Source organism: Botryllus schlosseri, chromosome 16 (genome assembly GCF_051294905.1).
Source record: "Botryllus schlosseri isolate E-star chromosome 16, Bs_hap1, whole genome shotgun sequence".
Lineage (NCBI taxonomy): Eukaryota > Metazoa > Chordata > Ascidiacea > Stolidobranchia > Styelidae > Botryllus > Botryllus schlosseri.
In genome coordinates, this window is record NC_137251.1 from 13945405 (window position 1) to 13970669 (window position 25265).

A 25265-nucleotide genomic window follows, 5' to 3' on the forward strand; every position below is an offset into this window, starting at 1 on the left:
CCGTACTCAGTTGGCTTGAGCATGAACATTGAACATGAACTAATGAACATTCTGTGAAACGTTTTGATTTTAAACAAACGAACCGTAACGATGATATTGGTATTGGACTTTGGCGTCATCTACTGATGGATGATCAAGAGTACTATAAACACCACTGAGCTTATATCAATCGAGAGTTGGTTGTTTTAGGCAGAAGTCAGAAGTATGTGATGAGACTATTTGAGTGGTGATATGGGACTTTTTTGGATAAGCCCTGTTTTTAGGTTCGGTTTCGAATTTTTCCCAATCTTAACTAAGCTCAAGTCATCGTCGAGTTGCCTATACTTCCAAGTAGAATTCCAAGTTTAATTTAATGGAAAATAAATGGATCAATCACACAGAATGGCTTCTATATTGTGCCTGTAGGTCTAAGTATAGAGACTGTAGTCTATAAGCATAGTGTCCTATATGGTGTCGACACAAGCAAATCGCACGGTTCAATGAAATTGTATCACGTCACAGTTTCCACTAGGCTACAGGCAATTTGACGGTGATTTTTGACCGGCTTGCCGAGCATTAAATTTGATGAATCGGATATCAATCGAAAGCTGACTCTGCACTGATTACGAAAATATAAATTTTATTCCGCTCGCGGCCCTGGAACCCCCACAATCAGCCCCCAATTATTCATTGTCGATTAGATTGGCAGTGTGACGCAGCAATGCTGTCTGGCGAAACGAGAGACTAGCTCAAGAGCAAGGATGCGGCCGAGCGGCGAGAGTGGGATCAGCTGACGTCGCGGCAATAGCGATGTGCAAACGCGCCACAGAGAAACGCTGCGCTGTTGATACTTTTTCTATGCGTTTCGGTACAAGCGAGCACACACCAGCCTTTCCTTGACTTGTAAGGGTAGAACTGGGTCCACAGAATGTATTAGGGCCCTACCAATTTTCGCGCAATATCCTTCAGCTGATAAAGATATGTAGGCTACGTCTAAGTAGTCTACATTGGATATGTCAGATTATTATGATATCGATTGCCTTAGCCCGCTTGTTGCGTAGGGCTCCAGAGACACGTCGCGCTGTTGATGGCGGGTGTCGATACTTTCTAGAGTCGCTTTTATGGTTAAGTGTGAGCAAGGAGCATTGAGCATGAGCATTGAGCATACATTACAAGCTTTTATTTGATCCGTATGGGTAGGACTTGGTCCGCGAATGCAGCAGGTAAAATGTTGATTGTTGAATAAAGTTTACCAGCAGGAGTGTCGAATTAAACTGGTATCGCTGTCCGGATTCAATCCGACACTAGAAAGCTTGCGGGCCATACCTGCCAAATGATTCCAAAATGTGACCACCAAATTCATACCTTTGTTTTTCACTGGAATATATCTGATATCACTATAAACGTTGACGTTGGAATTTGGTGTAGCATTTTTCAATCACCAAATAGTTTTTTTGAATGCCGGGGACCTTTTGCGTCAAAAGTAATACAGTGGTATCACAGATATTTGAATTATATTCATTCTGTAGCCTGTATATAATATTCCTAATGTAACTCACGTAAAACGGATTTGCAGTATTTTTTTCGCATCTGTGAATAACTGAATGTCCAATTGTCCATTGGGCCCAACAGAGTTTGCACTTTTTCGCCTTCTCGGAATTTGGCAAGGTCACCGATCGACGTGGTGCGTATGGGGACTAGAGTGAAAACTCAACACTGTAGTTGTATTACTACAATATGATATATTTACATTATCTAAATTTGCTGTCTTGAGTGAATCTTATTACTTGAAAGTATATTTTTCTTACTAGAAATATCTCTAACAGCTGAAGGATTGCGCGAAAATTGGTAGGGACCAAATACATTCTGTGGACCCAGTTCTACCATTACAAGTCAAGGAAAGGCTGGTGTGTGCTCGCTTTTAGCGAAGCGCATAGAAAAAGTATCAACAGCGCCACGCATCTCTGGAGCCCTACGCAACAAGCGGGCTAAGGCAATCGATATCATAATAATCTGACATATCCAATGTAGACTACTTAGACGTAGCCTACATATCTCTATCAGCTGAAGGATATTGCGCGAAAATTGGAAGGGCCCTAATACATTCCGTGGACCCAGTTCTACCCTTACAAGTCAAGGAATGGCTGGCGTGTGCTCGCTTGTACCGAAACGCATGGAAAAAGTATCAACAGCGCAGCGTTTCTCTGCGACGCGATTGCACATTGCTATTGCCGCGACGTCAGCTGATCCCACTCTCGCCTCTCGGCCGCATCCTTGCTCTTGAGCTAGTCTCTCGTTTCGCCAGACATCATTGTTGCGTCACACTGCCAATCTACTCGACAATGAATAATTTGGGGCAGATTGTGGGGGTTCCAGGGCCATGAGTGGAATAAAATTTATATTTTCGCAAGCAGTACAGCGTCAGCTTTCGATTGATACCCGATTCATCAAATTTAATGCTCGGCCAGTCGGTCAAAAATCACCGTCAAATTGTCTGTAGCCAAATGGAAACTGTGACGTGATACCATTTCATTGAACCGTGCGATTTGCTTGTGTCGACACCATCAAAGTCACTCAACTATGAGTCATGTCATAGTTGAGTGACTTTGGAGTTACTAGAACTGTCACGTGATACGGGGATCCCCTCTTTATTCGGGGATTACCCTTAACCTAAGAGCCCATTTATTTCCTTGGTCAGTAAACTATAGTTATTCGCTGGCCGTTTTGCCGGATATATCAGGTGAGCAGCGATGATTTTCCAAGTTAAAGTGATTTAATAAAAAATAATTAAAAAATAAATCATAGTGTGAGCCCAGGACACCGATTCCATACTTATCTTCGCATTGCTGGGGAAACAGAATAGTGGTTTAGTTGGTCCTGCAGGATATAGAAAACGAATTCACGAAACCGAATTTTAGAGACAGAACTTGACCGGAAACAGGGATGGAGTATGGAGATAATGATTGGTCAGCCCGGTTGGAGTTGAAAGAGATGTAATATCGCATGGCAAAGGCTACTCCCAGTTGTTTCGACACCTTCCTATCTGTTCATTGAATCGCAGTCTTGTGATGTTTTGAAACGATGAAAATATTAATAAACCTGATTGATAGCCATTTTGAGGAATTTTACTAACTGGTTTAGCAAGTCATCAGTTTGCTGTGATCTTGAATTCATTTGTCTTGGTATGATATAGGCCTACACAAATAGCATGACCATCCGATACACCACTTAAATCTTTAACGGTTGTCGATTCGAATGCTCACATATGGCAATAGAGAGACTTGTATATTTTCAACCAACCGAAATACATGATTAACAAAAAATAACAATAGTTATAGGGAAAAAAATGCAAACACAATATTCACTATTCAGTATTACATAGGCATGATCGATGCAACCTAGAGGTAAACTAATCTCTTAGAAGTAGAATCATGAACATGTACCGTACTTGAACTTTATATATCAACAGAACTACATAATCGTTATGCTTGAATTGGAGAAGTTTACATGATATCACAATGAGTACAAAAAATGGAGCTTCACCCGAGGAAACAACAGACAAAGGTTCAAGAAGAAATAAGACAATTCAAGAAGTAAAAGAAGAAGGAAGGAAACGCCGACTTAGAAGTCAACGTCAAATGGACAAAGAATTGGACAACATGGTATGTTCTTGCAATTGCAATACTAATGGTATCTTATTGCCGAGATGTAGCATGTAGGTCGACCCGGTATAAGGCTGGGCAGTGGGCACAGATTCGAGTACTGAGATTATAGGTTCCTTGACCTAGCGTAGATCATAAAGTTATCTGACCCAGAAGAATGCTAATCATGCAAATAAAAACTGCTAATCGGGGCGCATTTTAGGCAGAGATCATTAAGTTAGCGGATCCGGAAGAATGCTAATCGTGTGATTAAAAACTGCTAATCGTAACACATAAAGTTGGAAAAGGTCACACATGATGATTGGTCGAGGTGTCCCAAGTTTTCAATCAAGTATTAAATTTGTTGAATGAAATGGCAGCCAGCTGATAAAGATACTGTGCCTCTAATAGGTTGAATTATCATCATCGCGAAATGAAACTCGTGTGTAGCCTAATCAGTACGGTACAGTGATGAAACGAATTTTAGAATATTGATATCGCTCTGCAATGATGGGTACATAATTCGTTGATTGGTTAGTGAAGCCATAACCGGAGCCAATCGTCACGGTCATTATCGCAAATATTTGCGTGTAGGAATGGTGTGCAGTTTTTAGATAACTAGGTATCTATAGTTTATTAAATCATGAGATTAGAGTAACTTTATGTGCTGCGATCAACCGGTTTCCTTAATCCTGGGTTGTTAAACCCTTCTGAAGGCGATAATCGACTTTACAGATCATCCAACTTTTTTCCAGCCCTGGTGCTCAGTGTTTATGCCGGTAAATTTTTTTTGAAATAAACTTCATTTTCTTCAAGTTGTCACCTAAATCGGAAATGAAAAGTAGACTCCCTGTCCTACAATACGATGAAACTCAACCGTCGGAATGTGGTAAAAGGTTAGACGATTATATTCTTCTGAAAGCCATAATTTCCTTACTTAACCTTTTTATCACTTCTGTTAACGTTGGCAGCGTGGGTTTAGTGTACAATAACGATATGCTAAGGCACTGCACCAGAAAAACTCTGGATTACGGCGATCATCATCCAGAACGCCCCGATCGCATCTTGAAACCTCTCGAAAGGTTTGACATTTGGTTCAGTCCTGATCCAAACAGGAGTTACTCCAATATTTTATTTGTTTAGATTAAATGAGACTGACACGTTGTCACGGTTGTATCTGATCAGCGGCCGTGTAGCAACTCTTGAGGAAGTCTGGACGGTTCACCTGGAAGGTATTGAATATGAAATGGTTGAGGGACTGTCAAATTCGGATTTTCCTATTGTCAAGATAAGCCAAACCAAATGTGCTTGTCCTTGTGACATGTCCGTAGTGTTGTTCAAAAGTATATTTTTCCTTCAATACCCATGAAATTGTTTCGTTGCCTAAAAAACAATATGTAGCGGATTTGACTCAATTCCAACCAGTAGAAGTGAAGTTATTGGCGTATATAAATGATGAAAAAAGTCAAAATCTCGGACTTGAACATTGTGGTGTCATCTGCTTTCACTACCTCTCAGTGGGTTTGCGGGACTCCAAAAATTTTTGCCTCTCCCATCATTTGTAAATGCCTCCTCCATATTTTTATCCTGGCTTCGCTTATAAATGTTTCCACTTGCTGTTGTCTTTTTTTCCTAATAATCTTATAATCTTGGACTTTAAGTTTTGATGATTTCAATTCAATATAATTTATAGATCATACTTCAACTATTGCATCCATTGTTAAACTCGACCAAGATGAGCTGGAAGTGAAGCAGGAGCAGTATGACTCAATCTACTTATGCGGAGAGACTTATCATTGTGCTCTTCTCAGTTGTGGAAGTACGCTGTCCATTGTGGAAATGGTGCTTCGTGAATCATTGAAGTCTGGATTTGCATTAGTTCGGTGAGACAGATAAGTTTCCTCAGTTTGATCCTGAGTATCTGTTTGATGTCAACTATTTTTTACTCATTCGATTTGTAATTCTTTATTTCAAGTAGTCGGTGCCTAGATCCTAGTTCATTGCAGTATCACTGATTGCATTGATACTTTTAGTATCACTATTTTGCATGCCATAATTTGATTTCCAAATATAGTTACACATCAAAATTTTGGTCCGTGGACATATGAGCATGAGACAATATAGCATGCGACAAATGGGTATGTGGGTTAAATTACGGGTTACGGTTGGATTCAACGTTGGGTTAGGTTACGGCTTGGGGTTTGGATATATATAGGGATCAATTTCAGGGTTACCGGTATGTTTCGGGTGAGGGTTAGTTTTTGAGTTATAAAGTCACATGCTGAAGTGACGCGTGCTAAAGTGTCCCATGCTCGACTGTAGTTTTTCATTGTGTCGCATACTCATATGCCGGGCAACCCAGAATTTTATCTCTACCATGTAGCTTCGAGAATATGTTCAATAAACCAAGGAATGGTTATGCTGTGAAGCCTGCTGTTTCCAGAACATCAATAAAGTTATGTGTTTGTTTGACTTTTTATAATGATTTTTGTTTTCTATGGTAAAGAGTTTATTTAATTCACATATCAATAAGAGATTTGACAAACCTATCTTTTAGTTATGACCTCATGTCTTTAGACCTCCGGGCCATCACGCTGAAGCACACACTGCACGTGGATTTTGCATATTTAACAATGTAGCTATCGCAGCTATACAAGCACAGACTCTTGCTAAAAAGATTGGAATAGTATCAGATGAAAGTAGGTAACGGTTTACATTTAAAATATCTATATAAATTACATAATGTCTTGGATAAGTTGTCTGATAGCTCAAAACTTGTGTGTTTACAGAAAAATATAAAGTTTTGATACTAGACTGGGACGTGCACCATGGGAATGGTACACAGAATAAGTTTTACGATGATCCTTCTGTGCTCTATATTTCTCTACACCGTTATGAGCATGGGTATTTCTATCCTTCTTCAGAAGATGCAAACCATGACAGGGTATATCCGTTAACATTTTCTCTTTGGTGGTTTTATTAACGAATGATTTTCTTTGTAGATAGGTGTCGGAGAAGGCGCTGGTTGTAATATCAATATTCCGTGGAGTGGAGCTAAAATGGGAGACGCCGAGTACTATCTTGCGTTTGAGAAAATCATTATGCCTGTTGCAAAAGATTTCGATCCGCACTTGATCCTGGTGTCGTCAGGTTTTGATGCCGGCAAAGGTGACCCTTTGGGGGGATTTCAAGTTACCCCGCACATGTACGGATACATGACCCACAGACTTCAGGTGGGCTATGTTTAACAGTTTTGAAATCGATTCCAATCAGCAGCTATTGTAACATGTGAGTAATAAGTTACTTCCTATGGTGACTTGAGTAGTCTAATGAGGTTCTATTTTATGACTGATTTTCACTGCTTCAATTTGACTTTGTTTTTTAAGCATAATTTCATGCAGTAAAATGTAAATATTTGATCGTGATTTGGAACTATGAATGCAATTCTGCGTTTGAATGTTAAAATAAGGCACCATCATCCCTAATTTCTTTGAGTACTTTGGAAAATGTCAATTTTTTTACTTTCCAGTGTTTATAGCCTGTTTCACTTTTGTGGACTGTTACAATTAGCAAGATGTGAATGACTTGAAGAGTATTATAGGGATTGTTACTCTCTTGTATGTTTTGAACAGAGTTGAGTCAAAGTATTCTAGGTCTAGTTTGGCCTAAGCAACTGAAAACATTCAAGTGCATATCATAACCACTTGAGGCAGTTGTGTAAGTAGGCTAAACTACGAAAAATGAGTACATTTGGCTTACTCCGTTGCTGGCTGGTACCTCTGGTTTTGAATAACCACAAAATACCATTTCGATAAAGCCCTATTTGATCGTTATTATGGGATTTGAGCTAAATCAGTTGCGTCTCTATGACTCCATCCATTCAAGAATTTTTTTGTTGTTGTTGATATTTGCTTTGATCAGTTCCGGTCGCTCTATCAATTCCAGTGTAAGCACTGTTACAATAAATAGGCTTATTCTCGACAGAGTCTTGCTGAAGGAAAAGTAGTCATCGTGCTTGAAGGCGGTTACAACCTGAAAACAGTATCGGACAGCGTCCTCGCGTGTACCCGGGCTCTTTTGGACTTCGCACCTTTGCGTGATGCGGAAAACCCACAAAATTCAGAATATGCATCACCGCCAAAAATGAAAGAAGCAAACTCAGCGGGTGGGTAACATTTTGGCAGTCGGTACCAGAGATGCTAAATGTTGTAAGTGTGGCTACTCGCGTTGAATAGAAGCAACACTGTAAATTTTTACTTGGGCAGTTTTGCATAAAAATTGCAATATCGCAAAAAGCCTTAAGTCTTGTAGTAGGCAAGACCTACCGGAGTACTACACAAAAGTAGAAGTACTTTGTTACTTAATATTCAGTATTCACGTACATTCTTACATTATATTGTGGCGATCGCAAAATACTGAAATATATAGGTACACAATGCGTGCTCGATACGTTGAAGAGCATTTGCTCGTGTTGGCCTTGCCTGGAAGAGAACATGGCTGAGATTGAGCGAACAGAGGAGATTAAAAGGAAGGCAGTCGCCGAAAAGCTCTCGGAAGGGTTCGAAACGCTCGTGCTTGATGATCAAGCAGTATCTGGCGACGGCCGACATCAGCATGGTAAGTAGTCAATATTCATGATCACTTTTTATCAACCCTCATAGCACTGGTCAACACACATTTTGGTGCCAAGAACGTTTCAACGGCTGTAGGGTATTTTTAGGTCGCTGAATCCAAAAATGACATTCATTTTTCTGAATTGGCTCCATTTTTTCAAATACTCCATATTTTTTGTTCGAAAAGTGCTAAAAATACCGTACGCAAATTGTGACACAGGTAAAATGCTCTTTGTGTAGGCCTACTACGGATCTTTATATCCTACGGTTTTATGGCATTCTTATGTCGCTGAATCCGAAAATGACATTAGTTTTTCCAAATAGACTCTATTCTTTGAGATATTCCACATTTTTGTTTGGAAAAGTGCTAAAAAGAACGCAAATTTCGGCATATGTAAATTTCACTTTATATACTACAACTTCGATGAGTTCACATCTGTCTCTTCAAGTGTGTCCATACAGTATTGTTCTATTTCTGAAGTGATATCGTTGAAGACGCAATCGTTAACACAGAGAGCCTTCTATACGCGAGTCCTGTATCATGTGAAAATCAAGCAAAAATGATAAAAATTAGGCGATATTAGCAGTAAACAACATATTTCTGTACATCAAAAACAGGTGCCGTTCAGTAACGCTCAAAGTTCATTTAGTAAGCTGTCAGCACGCTAATCAATCATACACCTCCATTTGCAGTAAAAGCCTTCGATGTCTTTGCAGTAAAAAAGTTCATATTGTTGGCTAAAATACGGAAGTGATTCTTTCTCTCTTGTACGGTAAAATGTTATTCAAGATCCAGTTCGAGGGCAGTTTTTGTCTTTGAGTCGGGTACTTCCTCAGAGTGAGGCACAGATCGCCGAGAAGATTCTAAATCTGCGTAATTCCTAGTATTCTACTTACGGCGATTAAATAAAATTGATAATAAATAAATAAATATCCTTATCTCAGGATGTAGAGCCAATTCAGAGAGACAGATGTCATTTTCAGACTCAGCAGCCCAAACATACGTACCGTAGAAACCATTGAAATATCTTTGGCACTAAAAAAAAGTTTTATTTTGTTGGCCAGTGTAATATATCACTCTTTACTGAGTCACAACAGATTAGATGTGGAAGTTCAAATGTATTCCCTTCTTGCAACCATGAAGAATAGACTGCCAGGTCTATGTCTACATCGTAGTAAAGATGTATTGGCATTTTGACCGTGCCTATTTCATCGCATGTTGTGACAATGCGGCTGGTTGATCACGACTTCACAAATGTCATTTCCACATATGTAGCTTCAAAGCTTCGTGCTATGTTTGAGATGCTGTGATATGACCGATTGAGATTTTAAGGCGCCCACGGAACTATACTTCTCAGTAGTAAACTCTTCACGGAAGGAGACATATAATTTCGTCACTGCGAAAATCCTCTCATTTCTTGATTAATGACTCTTAATTCTGAATATTGGGATTTGGGTTCTAAAATCATTGTGCTGAAGCCAAGTGATTAAGTGTAATAGTTTGTTCAGTAAAGGGACCTTATTAGACTTTGTAAATGAGTAACATAGCACTACATCTATATTAGTAGCTGACGATTACCCCCAACGAGTGTCAGCTAAAAATATTTGGGTTTATTTCAATATGAGTATTAGGGGTGTTCAAAAAAACTTGTTTCTCGAATTGTACCGGCTACTTGATAAAATTGTTAGGTTACCTAATTAAAGGCTGCGCAACAAATTTGGTTCAATTCCAACCAGTAGCTGCATCACTGCATGAGAAGAGAGTTTTATATAATATAAAAATGAATAAAAAAATTTCAAAATTTTCTGTTCACCCCATGAAATTGTTAGGTTGTCTATTGAAACAAGGCTCACCAAACTTGGCTCAATTCCAACCAGTGGAAGCAGAGTTATTGTCGTCGAAAAATTTTGATTTGACTAAAATAGTATTTACGGCGGCTAATTCTTTAATTATTTATTATAGGACTGCCCACCGTAAATACTATTTCATCCAAATTTTTCGACGGCAATAACTTTTGATTAGGTAACCTAACAATTTTATCAATTAGCCAGTACAATTTGAGAACAAAAGTCATTTTTGAACACCCCTAATGAATATATTGTTCAATTGTGTACAACTCTGTTATCAGTTTTGCCGAGGGTTCAATTGGTATGTAATTTCTTGCTCTACGTGACGTTCGGTTTACGATCTCTTAAGGCACAAGGATGAAATCAGGATCTTCAAATGATTCGAGCGCTAGCATCGTGTCATCCCAGGAATCTTTGGCATGCAAGGAGTGGGAGGAACTCGAGTTCGCGCCTCCGGGGTCCCTGCAACCATCTGCAGTCGATCATCGCATCGAAATTGATGCGTCGGTGCCGGAATCGAGTCTCGATTACACTGATGCCGCCGACACAGTGTCTCCGGAATTGTCTTTTCAAAGTGCGCGCAGCACTGCTTCGAATGATGTTAGTGTTTCGGATGACAATGCGTGTTCAAATCGTGCCGATAGTGCTGCAGACTCGGACTTGCTGGGGGCGTGTGGCGGGGGAGAGGAAAAGCCAGATGTACAGCAACTGACTATTGTTCTCAACTCTATGGGCATGGGTGATGTTAGCGGAATGTAAGTGGACTGCAGTGAGCATTATGAATGCGCTCGAAAGTTTCAGTTGAATATGCTATCATAAAATGATACCGTTGAATAGTATTATATTCATATTGAAATATACACGAATTTTTTGGCTGAAACTCGTCGGCAACTATTAGAGAATTGAAAAGAATTCTGTATGTCAAACTGTTGCATCTCTGCTCCGCAGGCATGAAAATTTGAATAATCGAATCAAACAGATGGCCCAAGGTCAATTTACTATTGTACATGTGAAAACACACAAAGTTCTCTACTAGATGTTGACGATTACCCCTGAAATAATATCATAACAGCGAGTTAGATATTGATTTCATGTCCGTGTGACGAATCGCGGTTCCGACTCATAACTTTACTTTAATTCGTTATGTGACGCAGCTAGTAATGGTGATTCCCGAGTACGAGCATATACTGCCAGCTCGTTAATTTAGAAAATTTACTCTGGCGTCTTTTATTACTGAAGCCATGCGCTCTCTTTTATTTATCGCTTTCCCGACTTTTTAAAATTGAAGTGGCAGACATTTCTGTCGTAAATGTAAGAATTCGTTATCTCGGTTTTTGTTTCAAAATCACGTTGGGTATGTGCCTTTGAGATATTTCAGCAACAGCTCATTGCTCTACTATCCAACTAGATGAGATGTATATGCTTGATTAGTTGATATCGAAGGAATTATGAAAAAGTTGACGATACTGAACAATGCATTATATTTTTATCGTCTGCTTGGCTGTGACTTATGGTTGCCAAGCAATCTCATTTTAATCTGAATGTAATCATATCAATTGTAATATATGTTCCAAATTTATGTCATCGCATTGATGGATATTTGAGAGCCGAAAGGATGTGTGTGTTGTGTATGTTTCAGAAGTCTTGAAGACATGGTAGCTATCGCGCAGGCAGGATTGCCCGATGACGCCAGTGGTTATACGGTACCGAAAGATGACTGCCCACATGTCAAGCTAGGTAAAATGAAATTTATTGAGTAGAAAGATTTTCGAATGATCTAAAAGTAGGTGTGTAGTGTTTGAGTTCCATGCGGTAAGCATTAAAGTCGTTGTCAAATCAAAATACCTGCAATCAATTGAGTCCAATCTACAAAATAGAAGTCATAGTTGAGGATATTTATCACAAAATCGGACCTGAGGAAATTTATCAACTGTTTCATCTTGTCAAACACACGAGGTCGGCAGTAACGAGTAATCACTGCTTCATCACTTACTCGTTTTTAGATTACATGCACTTCTATTTCAAAAGTTCTGAAGCAAAATTAGTTTTTTGTACATTAGATAGTATGTAGGCCTATCTGTATAGAAACTGGGTAATATAGATCCTGTATCCTAGTTTAGTTTCAAATTTGTACTAGCTCGACCATTGGAAATTTAACCTTACTCCTGAAAGCAAGTGATGAACAGGGATCGGATAATTTTAATCTCTCTTCAATCTAATTTTTGAAAGTACATGCTTCAATACAAACTCAGTTTTGTACTTCTAACAGCTATAACAAGTAGTCAGGGCATGTCTTGAAAATTGCTACCCTATAATTGTACAAATTTGCTGGGTCACTTTCACTCTTACATAGTAGGAGAGAAATTTCATTGCAGCCATGTAGAAGTGATTGAAAAACCGATTCCTGACAGCCGTTTAGCCCTAGCAATAAGTGACTTAATTAGTTTTTCAGCTCAATTCTCCGATTTAAGATGCCCAGGTAATTTTGTATTACCGGTACTTATAATATAGGGTTTTCAAAACAATACTTCCTCATAATATTGACACTAGTTAGTTTGCTCTGGTTACCAGAATGGAATGATCAGGTCGTGGGTATCAATGGTCTTAGTAGGCAGTGATATCATTAGCAGTTATCCGTTAATAGATGAAAAATTATACAATGGATCACACGCAGTGTATGAATTGAGTAGGGTTATTATGGGTTTGTTTGCTACCTTGACTAAAATGGCAGGATTCTGTGTCATGCATTTCACAGATATACCGGTACTTGATGCTTCCTTTTTTACACTCGGTAATGTTCAATTGAGATGAAAACATCTTTGCGATCTTTTCAGATTATAAAAATCATTTTAACGCAATTGAGGATTGGGAATTACACAATCGCTGTGAAGATTGTGGACATGCGTCTGAGAACTGGTCTTGCTTATCATGCCAGAAGGTTGTAAATGGATAGGTTCGCCATGAAATCGAAATATACCACAGGACCTTGATTTGCAGGTGTTTTGTGGAAGATTTGTCCGCGGTCATATGCTGGAGCATTCCAACTTACACAAACATCCAATCACGCTAAGTCACTCTGACTTGAGCTTCTGGTGTTACCAGTGTGATTCGTACTTGAGTAACTTTTCTGTAAAGGTGAGGTCTCAACTTTATAAATGCATTGGTTGGCTACAGTATATTTTCATAATTGTGTATCTGCGAACATGAATTTTGTGCTACCCCCCGACCAAATTGTCTTTTTGAAACGGGAGTGTTCTCGAGGCCTTCACTTAAAACATCTACTTGAAGTAGTTTAGAGATATCTTGGAAATAACTGCTTCTGCTTGTAATTGATTAGGATTTCACAGCATTATGACCGCTTCTACCGTACTTAATCAGCATCCTTGTGTACTCTGATCACCACCGGTATTCACATGCTTACGAAGTAGATTACGAGTGTATTTTGAGGGTTGCCCGCCTTCAGTAAATGATTTCATATTTTTCAGCCCTTAAAAGAAGTTTATAAGAAAGTGCATTTGCTGAAGCATGGGATCCAAGCGCCAATATGAATATAAGTATGAGTTTGTCCTAATAAGAGGCATCAGATCGTTTTTACAATAAGTGCACCATTTCCAAGTTTGTGTGACGGCAATAAGTTACAGCAATACAGTCTCATTAAGCAAGGAATACTCGTCATGTAGACCCTGAGAGTGCTTGCAATCACAAGCAGTTGAACAGTTTTTCCAATGACATAACTACATTTTGCACACTACTACTGCAGTCAACCACACAGTGCACTTTAATTCATTTATTGCAATGAGGACTCGATTTTGTGTGCTCGAACTCTTGGTCGATTATCATATTATGCGTTAATTGAACCTCATTTCACCAGGAGAGGTTCTACTACATTCTCAGACGATGTGGGCCACTAGTACGATGGCAATGAGTGAACTAAGACAGTAAATTACACAAGTGAGTGAACATGGTATGTGGCAGCCGGGCAGATCTTGGCGAACCACATTGGGATTCACGTATTGCAACAGAGAAAGTCGTCTTTCTCCACGAACAACATAGTTGCCGATGACCTTTCTTTGCACCTGTGGTTCTTAGCCGCCAGTTTGCCAAATTGTATAGAGTGAAGGCTTGATTGTTAATCAGAGTAATAGAAGCACCAAATTCTCAACTGATTCTGAAATTTAGAACGATTTCAGGCATGATGTGGAGTTCATGGTCTACTTGCGACTTATTGTCTGTCACGTAATTGGAAGTATACGATTGAATAGTATATTCACATTGAAATGAACCCAAATATTTTCAGCTGACAATTCGTGAGGGGTAATCGTCAGCAACTAGTACAGAATTGGAAAGAACGTCGTATATCAACAATATCACAAAATACGAAGTTACCAGCAACAGATTTCAAGGGAAAGAGAGCGTTCAAAGTGCGATTTTCAGATGGTACGCGAACTCCTTTTGATGACACAGCCTTGGCTGGTGTATTTTTTTGATAAAACGCGACTTAGAGGCACACAACTGAAAGTGTGAACGGCCCCTCCCAACAACGCGAAATCTATCGTCTCGATAATTTTTTGCACATGCGGGATTGTCCAACAGATCTTGGAAGTGTTATGTATCAACCACCATTTCTCATTAAATGGAAGATCCAATTGTTTTGATTTCAGTTCACCGAATCATAACCACTGCTCTACACTGTTCCCAAACTGGTGGCATATCAGGCTCTTTCGAAATTCATAAATTTTTCATCAATGAAAGAAATGTGCAGTTCGGTCCCATGCACCAGGAAGAGACAAGGAATAGCACTCAGAAAACAGAAGTAGGACACAACACAAGCACATTGGCAGTTTAATGAAAAAGGTGTATTCTAATTCTAACACCATATCAATGCCATCAATTAAGTAACATTCTGGAACAACGCGTGCATCGCTTTAAGAACAGCACACAACCTACAAAGTCATGCACTGTCCTCTATAAATATAGTAGTTACAGGTCTCCTAACTCAGGAGTGCTGTTTGGATGTCACTTTAAGACAGAAATACATCATAAAATTATACAGAATGATAAACTTGTGCTACGTGTCCCACGTCTCAATGCGAGTTGGTTAGAAATATGCATCATAGTAGGTAGGTAACGTGATGTCCGTCCATAACATATTCATGCGATACTAGTTCGACAATTGCCAAGCGATTCGGAGCAACTGAGAGCTAAGCGGAAGAAGCATCATGCAAAAGTGTGAATTTCATTACTTTTTTCCAGCGATACCGCATACATTACACAATTTCAGCATTAACCCTGAAATGTGTGTCTTTCCCAACGTTTTCGCAATCTTATGAATTTGAAAATACCCGATTATCGAGATGTCAACACAGGAAAAAAATGAAGATAAGGGATTTGTATAAAAAATAATACATTTTACATGTTGATTATAGTGACATTTGGTCATTGGTCTGTGAACGAATATTCTGAATAAATTCCAACACCAAAATGTGAATAGGAAATAGATGATGCAAACCACATTGCTATAACTCATTATGCTCTGCGCAGTCTTCATCTTTATTCCTGAAAATACATGATTTAGATAAGACAAGGACCATTATAGCGGAAATGAATCACATCATCTCACACAGGCTTGCGGTCATGTAAGGTTATTTCAATGCAAACCAGTCAACCGGTATTATAATGTCACAAGCGTCTCAAATGTCAACAACACTTGCAATTTGAAGGATAAGCTTATGGCAGCATTCATAGTTGTGTTTAGCCAGACACTAAATAATATTCTAATCATGCACAGAGTTCATTTTCTGTCTGCACTAGGGATGTTCAAAAAAACTTTTTTCCCAAATCTTGCTCGCTATGCGATTAAATCGTCAGGTTGCCAAAAAAATATGATGCACACCAAATTTGACTTAATTAATTTGACTTAATTCCAACCAGTAGATGCCGATTTCTTCTAAATTGAAATTTCGGCTAGGACAGGCAGGTATGTCTTTTCTACTCGTTTCGATCTTGACAAGGGCCTATGGTGAAGTTGGATGAAGACATTGCCTGTAAACGAAGAAAAGATACGACACGGATTAGTTGGAAATTAGTATTCGTTTCATTGAAACAGCCACGTTAAAAGGATGGGGAGATAATTTTCAAGCAGAGTGCTTTGTACACTGAAATTAACGACCACGAAAAGGAAATGAACTGACAAGTTGGTAAAATATGGTTAAATATATTTGTCAAGTGATAGCCAATATCTATATTCTTTGTCGGACCAATGTAGATTTCACGAAATCGAAACGAAGTTTGTGACCGTGTTTCGACAATGCATTGTGATATTATGATATCATGTTATTCGCTTTTCAGCACTCCTATCACTCTCTCGCAAGGGAATTGTGACTTACGGACAATATTTTCTATTTACAGTGAAATTTGATTATCCTTCATTATATGTAGTGAACTCGGCTCATGTATCGACAAGATGCTTGAGAAACCTCGTCTTTGGTTCATTATAATCATCACAATTTTTCCTCCACTCGAAAGTTGTCGTCCTCTCTTCACGTCATTCTCCATAATCGGTGACATCAATTTAATTGTCTTCATTTATCTTAGTAGAACTCCGATGCTTTCAATTATACAGGGGTTTGAGGTGATACTGAAAGACACCCAGATGACTAATGTGCTTTATAAACTTGGTGACTTACCATTTGGTTTTCTAGAGGCTTGCAAAGCTTTAGTTAGAGCATATAAAGCAGGGCCGGCCAACCCGTGGCACGCGGGCCACATGTGGCCCGTGAGTAGGTTTTGAGTGGCCCGCGAGGTAATTTCCGAAATTGGTAATATTATCAAAAATGGATTGCACAGATTGTGATCTTGCAAGGACAACCAATAATTTGATTAGTCTCGCCGCAACACTTGAGATGTGATGACTAAAATATCCGTTCCGACGCATTGGCATATCCATGAGCCAGTCACATTTTGGTAGATCTTCGTACACTACAATAAAGCAGAATAATTTGCTTTATCAAAAGTCAAAAATTTCTACACGCTTCGCGCAACATGTTGTCACTCGATTTCTTGCTTTTAATATTGTTACCCCTTTATGAGAATTAAAGAACGCCTAATGTATCAGATTGAGTCTAACTATATTTGCGATTACAAGACAAAGTGTCGTTCAACATTTGCGACCTTGCGTTTGCGCTCGCAGAAAGACCGTCGACCATGAAACCTAGGCACAAAATGATTGGCGCATGTTGATCGAAGCTTTCGATATCGATATGTCCATAGGCGCCAAATAGTCCATTCCTTGCAAACTGAGCCCAGCGATATACCACAGGCCCGCAATATAGTCAACTTCAAAAAATCTTCGCGCGGCTGGTGGCCCGCGCAATAGTTCGTCAATCAAATGTGGCCAGTTGGCTGAAAAGGTTGGCCGCCCCTGATATAAAGCATAGTATCAACACTGATGTGAAGTAACAGAAATGCCGCTTAGACATCGTATGTAACCTGTAGGTGCGAAGTTCAAAGTAGACGGTGACTAGACGGGTACCTGGTACTGGCTGCGAGCAGAATCATGATATGTTGAAGTTGCTCTGCCCTATCCCAGTTAAGCAGGGCATACCGATGTCTCTCGGCCTAGATTCAAAATTTTTACTGATTGCAGAGTTGCCATTCCCAAAATCTCATCCACACAGACATCAATTGCATCCCTCAACAGTCCAGTGTTCGATTATTGCTCTGATACTTGACATTGACTAGGGTTTTAAAAATGGTGCTGATTGCAATTGGGAATAAGATACCCCAATGAATAGCATTTATGAATTGAAAAAGCATATCTGGTACTCCACATAAGCGTTGAAACTAGAGCTTTTTGTGTGCTCAAAATTTGCGAGCTTTAGGTAAACCAAATGGTAACCCACTAAGCTTAAAAAGCACATTAGTCATTTGTTGGTCTTTCAATGTCACCTGAAACCCCTTCTTGTCATAGAATAATGAAAAGTATTGGTGTTCTACAACGATAAATGGATACTATTAGAGGGTGTTCACCGAATATGGAGAATGACGTGAAGAGAGGACGATAACTTTTGATTGGAGGAAAAATTGTGATGATTATAATAAACCAAAGGCGAGATTCCTCGAGCATCCTATCGATACATGAGCCGAGTACACTACATATGATGAAGGATAATCAAATTTCCCTGAAAATAGAACATATTATCCACAAGTCACAATTCCCCTGCGAAAGAGTTTAGGAGTGCTGAAAAGCGAATAACATGATATTATAATAGCACAATGCATTGTCAAAAGGTCACAAACTTTGTTTAGATTTCGTGAAATCTACATTGGTCCGACAAAGAATATAGATATTGGCTATCACTTGAGAAATATATCTACCCATATTTTACCTGCTTGTCAGTTCATATCCTTAATTTCAGTGTGCGAAGTACTCTACTTGAAAATTATCTCACCATCCGTTTAATGTGGCTATTTCAATGAAATGGACTAATTTCCAACTAATTCGTGTCAAATCTTTTCTTCGTTTACAGACGATGTCTTCATCCAAACTACACTATACACCCTTGTCAAGATAGAAACGAGTGGAAAAGACATCCCTGCCTCTTCAGTCTTCAGGCATACCTAGAACACGATTTTTGGCCCTGTTGGAGTCACGAAATTTGCCACTAAAAAACACTACTATTTTGAACAGCCCTAGTCCGCACCAATCATCTGCTATGACATTGGGGGTGTGAAGGTGCTACAAGGTCATTCACTTATTCAGCATCACCATTGTTCCTTTTAATACTATCCATGAGTGTGAACTGCTAAACTGGGAAGCAAGCAGAATACCAGTTTTGCAAGTAAGCGATTTGTCTGGCCTGGCTGGGGCGGGAACGGAAAACCTACCAATCAAGAAGCCAAACACTCTACCACTAAGCTATCGTAGGAAAGTTCCTATTACTTATGACTCAATCAGTACTTGTTAGGCTATTACCTATGCGAAGAGGAGTGCCTAGCCTACCAACGTAACAACACACACACAATGGTATCACATTTAAACATTATGCTTACGCTGACCAGTGACCACGGTCCATAAGTAAATGAAAACTTGCTCTGGTAGCATAATATATTTGAAAATTACGGCCTTGGAACCAGAACAAATCAAGTTACATTGTTAACAAGTCAAGTTATTGGTTTAGTTTTTGTGGTTTAGTTGTTATCAGTTTTAATTATTGTGGTTGTGTTTGGTGATACCATTCAGGTCAAACACGAGAACTACAATAACATATGCAGCAAAAATATCCAGTTATACATACTTTACAACTCCATTGCAACAAATTGAGTATTCCGAGTTGTATCCAACATCAGAGCAACATCTATCCTCATTAAACTCCATGTTACACGAGTAGAGTTTATCCACTGAAAACATCAACAATTCTAAGGTCACCATACAAAATAGCTCTGATATAGTATCAGGATATTCAGCCCGAGACTGAGTCGTACCGAGATTCAATCACTTCAAATGATTATTATAGCTGGAAATGCAATTCCAATAAATCTTACAACTTACGTGTGTGCCTTTTAATGTTTAAATCACTCAAATCTGGTTTTTCGGAGCCTGGGGAAAAATAACGGTAAATGGTAATAGCAATAACGCGGCACAGTAAATGCCGACTTCAGACTTACAATATTTTCCTGTGTTGATATTGAAGAGAAGTGGAGTGTATGACCGCCTAGCTTTAAGAAAACATTCTGATGCGAGTCGATCACATTCGCAATAGGCGTGTGCATACTCCGAGTTAGCTTCTTCATCTAAAATGGCACCACACAACTGAATACAGTACAAGTATCTCCAACAAACGTGAGCACTCCCACTGAATTGACGGCCAGGGATCTGGTTTCAATGTAGTTTCATCTTAGATAAATTGATTCACTTACCGCATATTATTCGAGATTCATTTTCACATTTAAACTCGTACTGCGCGAAATATGCCGAAAAAGATGCCGCACCTTCTTCTGCAGCCGTGTAGCATTTGTCATGGTAGTAGCAACACCTAGACAGATCATAAAATATGTCTCGTGATATGTATTGCGAGTTGTGACTGCCTTTTCATCACAATTTTCCGTAAAATCTATTACCATTGTAGGTAGTAGCCTACCTAATGAACACAGTTATACAGCCAGTCGATTCAATCTACGATACCAGTTTTGAGGAATTGCCTGAAACATCATATCTCTCCAATGATTGCCATAGTTAACAGTGGCCTGCACAGTTATATTTTAGTGTTGTTACTGTTACACAGAAGTTCATGTAGTACAGTTGATATTTTGGCGCTGCTTCGATACTGGGCAGACATCGTCAATATTTATAAACGGCAAAACAAATCATTTTTTTCGTTGAGTAAATGGGTATGTTTGGGTCGGAAATGACGGATATTAGGGTTGGAGCGGGTTAAGGTTATGATTGGAGTTAGGATATCGTAAGATCAGGGTGGGAGGTGACAGATATCAATCTTGGAAGTGGGTTGCGACGTTAGGGTATTTTAACATTAGGGTTGGGAGTATCGTAATGCATTTACCCGTCTACCAACCCTAATCTTAGGGTACCCTAACCCATCTCCTACCCTAATAACCCAGCCCTCCAACTCTAATCTTATGATACCCTAACCACAATCACAACCCTAACCAGCCCTAATACTCGTCAACTGAAAAGCTAATAACCCTCGCCATCAACCCTAATATCCGTCACCTCAACCCTAATATCCCGCACTCTCAACCCTAATATGCCCCACACCCCTAATCCCCGAACCTCACGTCCCTAATCCTAACCCGAAAAATAATTTATTTTTCCGTTTACAAATTTTGACGATGTCTGCCCACTATCAAAGAAGCGTCAATATTTCTAGGTGGTAAAATTTTCCAAAAGCATATACAAATCTTTTCATATCGTTTCAAAATTGCCAGCTATTTGATATTATTTTCGACATCAACTTACAACCATCACATTGAAAACTTCAAAACTTTCCACAACGCAATGAATCGGGCACTGTGAATCATGCAGTACAATTGTAAGGCACTGAATCGATGTAATGTTTTGGATTCACAAATTTGAAACCAAATAATTATATCAAGAATAAGTCACTATGCCGGTATGCCTGATTGGAATCGCTGGCCTTTTTGCCTGATATATCAGGTGAGCAGCGATGATTTTCCAAGTTAAAGTAATTTAATAAAAAATAATTAAAAAACAAAATAGTGTGAGCACAGGACACCGATTCCAAACAGGCGGTATCAAATGGTTCAAACGTTACATGGTAACAGTTTTTCTAGGAAAAACAATATATGACATTGTTGCGCTTGTTATCACGCAGAAGCTGATTTACCAGCACAGAATACAAACTCTTTTCACATTCACCTAATTTTAATAAGCGAAAGTAACTCTAATAAATGACTTTGAAGGCCGATACCTCTACAGGCATATAATCGACATAAACAAAGGACTGTGTCAGTGTGTCACACAGCCTAGCATTAGGGTTAAGGATTCATTTCCTTAAATCTTTGTCATCTTGGAAGCAGTAGAGGACCATAGCACAAGGGCTACGTCAAGTCAAAGTATTCACATGATAGGCCTACCGACCAGACCGTATTATCTGCTTTGGAGTTTGGACTATCAACTTACTTATCGGTATCATCCAAAGGTTGGCCATTCCCCTTGTAACCACAATAGCATCCATAATCTGAATACGTGGACAACACATCCACCCATGGTTGAAGGCATTTAATAACATCTTCAAATTCAAATAAACTTCTTTTGGCTCTATGGTGTGCCCTCGTTACCGCTAAAATAATATTCAGAGTGATGAATTCAACTCTATCAGCTAGCTAACTTTGAAATAAAGTCCATATCCATACCTCTATGAACACTGGCAACCCATTGTGTAATTCCTTCTCCTAACTCTGATGAGTGGGCTATAATTATATAGAGAATAACAAGCCATGAAACGCGTTTCATCTCAGAAACCCTCAATTTATATTAAACCTATAAACGCAGAAGAAAAAATTTGGCTCGTGGAGAGTCCGCATGACACACAACAGAACACAAATTCCTTTATTAGATATAATATATCGGTTATAATGCTGCCTCGTTTCAGTCGGCCCTGGCCGGCAAGCAGTCGGCCACTTTCTACACGTAGCCACACCGTTGCCTTGGTAAGGTTACTGTAGGTCATTCACTCGATGGAGGCGTCAACATTTCTAACACGCGATGTTACTACGATTGACGGGCGTTGCGTTGTTGTAATGTGACGACTCGCACGCCCATGTGAAAACCCGAGTGACACGGATTAATGCCGAACGTGGATCTTAAAATCTACGCAAGGTGCTCTTCCTGGTACAATATAAATCGGTTTAGTACACCGTGGGACATTGCAATTAATATTATAGAGCTATACTGCAATCCTGATTTCAATCTCCAGACATACCGACTATAGAGGTCGATATTTGGAACTTTCCCGATTATCGATATCGCCACCGATATTTTATGTATATATATATATATATATAAAATTCAATTCTCCGTGGTCTCAATCTCAAGAAATTGACGACTCAAAGGGCGATACGTGACAGATTTACTCTTGCAGGACGAGTTTAACTGGGTGGGCGACTGGGCGTGCAGAGAAACGATGCTTTCTGGATTACAATCTACCTCTACTGGACTGTATCACGTTTTGCTTTTTGGATTATCCCAAATTTCAATGGATGTGCACAATTAAGCAATAAGTATTTTTAATTTCAGTTTTCTCGTTTGTTGTTCAGCTTTCTGTGGTATCTAAAAGTGCCATCTTGCCTAATATAAAATACTTTTGGCGAAGTGGTTCTCTGCTCCTTCCATATATCGGCCTATGATATCGGCTATTGCCCTTGTGAGTGTGTAGATAATCGGCATCGGCCTGCAAAAATCAATATAGGTCGACCTCTAATACCAACACATCCGTCATTCATTTTCAGCCACTCAGCCTAGTTTCGTTTCAAATAGTAAGATTCTATTGATGCATGATTATTGGTTGTGCTTAGCTGAACGCAGTTTGAACGTTGCTGCTTGGCGAGGAGTAGGCCTACGTAGGTACACCAAACGAAGATATGTCATTTTGTACTCGTCAAATGAAACATTGCGGATTCCACATCGAAGCATTAAAAATCAATATACGCTGATGGAAATCATAGCCGAGCTGTTGTTTGCCGTTATTCGTAACGGCATCTCGCAATATAACGGGCTCCAGTCGTTTTTTTTACAATTCTTAACTCAACATTTTGATCTGCCGCCATAGCCTTATTTCTTATAAACCATGATAGCGTAGGATGGGTGCTGCTGAAGAGATTTGGCGTCCTAAACATAGAAGATAAGCGGAAACTAGAAATCGCCAAGTTTATGTATCAGTTTCACTGCGGTCGTTGCCCCGAATATTTCAATGACTTCTTTACCTCTGAATCAAAAGCGCACAAGTACAACACACGCGCGTCCACGTCGTCCAAATATCATATGATCGACCGAAAAGATCATCGCTCCATCAAATATGCCGGACCTGATGTGTGGAACAGTATCCCGCCGGCCATCCGACAGTCGACGAGCATGTCCACATTCAAGTCGAAATACAAGCAATTACTACTAAATAAATACAGTCCATCCTCAAGATTACCGGACCACGACTGACCTATCGATCTCGCTTCCCATGACATGCCGCCCTATTTCTTGTCGCATTCTTTTTCTATACTATCTTCTTTACTTTCATTCAATTCAGTGTGCATGCCTCCTCTTTACATCGCCTAGGCCAAGGTGGGTGTCAGATTCCATAGACTACTCCTTGTCGCTTCGACATCTTCCTGTCTTTTCATTGTATCGCATTTTTTGTGGTGTATTGAACTGATAAAATTGCTCATAAACCAATGATGATGATGATGATGATAGCGAGAATCAGAACCGAAACAGGACTTCGTTCCCACAGACCCCATGTTACGACCGGTCTTTTCACAACAACTTGAAGACACGTTTGATGCAACGTGGCTTCACTGCATAATTGTTGTTATCGCGCGAATAGCGAAAATATCGTCGAATTCATGACTGAATTTCGTCAATAATGTTGGTAATTGTATAAACATTATATCTATTTTGATCTCTCAGTCCACATGGTCGGATTTACCGGTATAGCTGAGGGGGCTGGTGTCTTCGAAAATGTAGGCACGCAATTACTAATTATAACATCTTCGGTACGGCCCTTTGTTGTTATTACTTTGTTGCTTGTTATTAATTCGTGACCATAGTCAAAAGATAGCAAATGGCATCACATTTACGTCGAAAAATGTACTCTCATGAGCCCTTTTCATCGCAATCATAATATTGCCATCCAGTATCTCGCGAAATATAAGTTCTAAGTAGCAAAATGAATCTAATCGTGAGTAATCGTGATTACTTTTCCAATGTAATCGTAATCGACTACTTCGAGATTTTGCTGTAATCGTAATCGTAATCGCGTGATTTATAAGTAATCTTAATCGCAATCGATTACATTCATGAAGTAATCACCCCATGTCTGATACTGACTTGCTAGGCCTATACCTCTGCTATCGGTGATTCGCACAAAATTACAAGATTGCAATCGCAGCATCGAGGGCGCGGTGTTCTCTCAACAATGGTGCTGGACTTTCTGGAAGCTCTATCGCTGCCTTGTCAAATTTGTTCTGCGTCCATTTCGGTTTCTGTGTTCAATATTCAATTTTTCATGCAACTCTTGCGGACCCGGAGGGACAATTTAGCTCAAATCAGTATAATACTTGGCGTTGGTTTTAGCGCAGTGTCGTGTCGTCACGGGAGGCAAGTGAGAAGGCATCGCCACAACCGTCGCCAGGATGACTAGAAGAAAACCATGAAGTCTTTAATGATTGTAACACCGATAATTATGGGCATTTTCAATCCATCTCCATGAATGACTCAACATCAAACATTCTTACACTCAAACACAGAATTCGAATATTTATCGTTCAAAATATTGCTCGAAAGGAGAGATGAGACACTACGCAACTCATCATAAACGACTCAAATAATAACCGATTTCAGTGGCAGGACCGAAACAGCACTTCGTCACCCCCTCCCAAACGTTGGTCTTGGGCCGCCATAGGGTGATAAACCAAACTTCTGAGGAACTCGCAC

At 39.5% G+C, this 25265-nt stretch overlaps 2 protein-coding genes across 5 annotated transcripts; one reads left to right on the top strand and one right to left on the bottom strand.

Moving 5' to 3' along the window:
- The first annotated feature begins 2702 nt into the window (after positions 1-2702).
- LOC145458331 (protein deacetylase HDAC6-like) lies at positions 2703-14727 on the top strand. 4 transcript variants are annotated; one of them, XR_013921113.1, is made up of 18 exons: positions 2703-2719; positions 3449-3641; positions 4437-4516; positions 4592-4702; positions 4764-4852; positions 5314-5503; positions 6198-6319; positions 6410-6564; positions 6623-6853; positions 7605-7785; positions 8049-8237; positions 10431-10836; positions 11721-11818; positions 12916-13019; positions 13079-13216; positions 13567-13635; positions 13953-14032; positions 14379-14727. XR_013921113.1 is itself a non-coding variant. In XM_080336668.1 (17 exons), exons 2-16 carry the CDS (start codon positions 3498-3500, stop codon positions 13627-13629), a joined length of 2301 nt encoding a protein of 766 aa, XP_080192794.1. In that variant the 5' UTR covers positions 2703-2719; positions 3449-3497; the 3' UTR covers positions 13630-13635; positions 13953-14727. The 4 variants fall into 4 exon arrangements, 3 of the variants coding, with proteins under 3 accessions (XP_080192794.1, XP_080192792.1, XP_080192793.1); XM_080336668.1 differs by having other exon boundaries at positions 13953-14727; XM_080336667.1 differs by lacking the exons at positions 13953-14032; positions 14379-14727 and having other exon boundaries at positions 2704-2719; positions 13567-13747.
- Positions 14728-14800: 73 nt separating this feature from the next.
- LOC145458332 (acidic phospholipase A2 natratoxin-like) lies at positions 14801-22187 on the bottom strand. Its single transcript, XM_080336669.1, has 7 exons — positions 21974-22187; positions 21741-21900; positions 20000-20115; positions 19748-19873; positions 19632-19679; positions 19378-19480; positions 14801-15637 (listed from the first exon to the last, which is right to left on the bottom strand). The coding sequence occupies exons 1-7, from the start codon at positions 22071-22073 to the stop codon at positions 15598-15600; spliced, it is 693 nt and encodes a 230-aa protein (XP_080192795.1). The 5' UTR covers positions 22074-22187; the 3' UTR covers positions 14801-15597.
- Between the last annotated feature and the right edge of the window lie 3078 nt (positions 22188-25265).

What these genes read in the sequence shown, in the direction of transcription:
- LOC145458331 (XM_080336666.1), top strand. Translation starts at nt 3,498, where the DNA reads ATGAGTACAAAAAATGGAGCTTCACCCGAGGAAACAACAGACAAAGGT. An exon ending in TCTGGATTTGCATTAGTTCG is followed by an intron (nt 5,504 to 6,197) that starts GTGAGACAGATA and finishes TCATGTCTTTAG; the next exon opens with ACCTCCGGGCCATCACGCTG. An exon ending in CGACGGCCGACATCAGCATG is followed by an intron (nt 8,238 to 10,430) that starts GTAAGTAGTCAA and finishes CGATCTCTTAAG; the next exon opens with GCACAAGGATGAAATCAGGA.
- LOC145458332 (XM_080336669.1), bottom strand. Translation starts at nt 22,073, where the DNA reads ATGAAACGCGTTTCATGGCTTGTTATTCTCTATATAATTATAGCCCAC. An exon ending in CCTTTGGATGATACCGATAA is followed by an intron (nt 20,116 to 21,740) that starts GTAAGTTGATAG and finishes TGATCTGTCTAG; the next exon opens with GTGTTGCTACTACCATGACA. An exon ending in TGTTGCAATGGAGTTGTAAA is followed by an intron (nt 15,638 to 19,377) that starts GTATGTATAACT and finishes ATGTATTTTCAG; the next exon opens with GAATAAAGATGAAGACTGCG.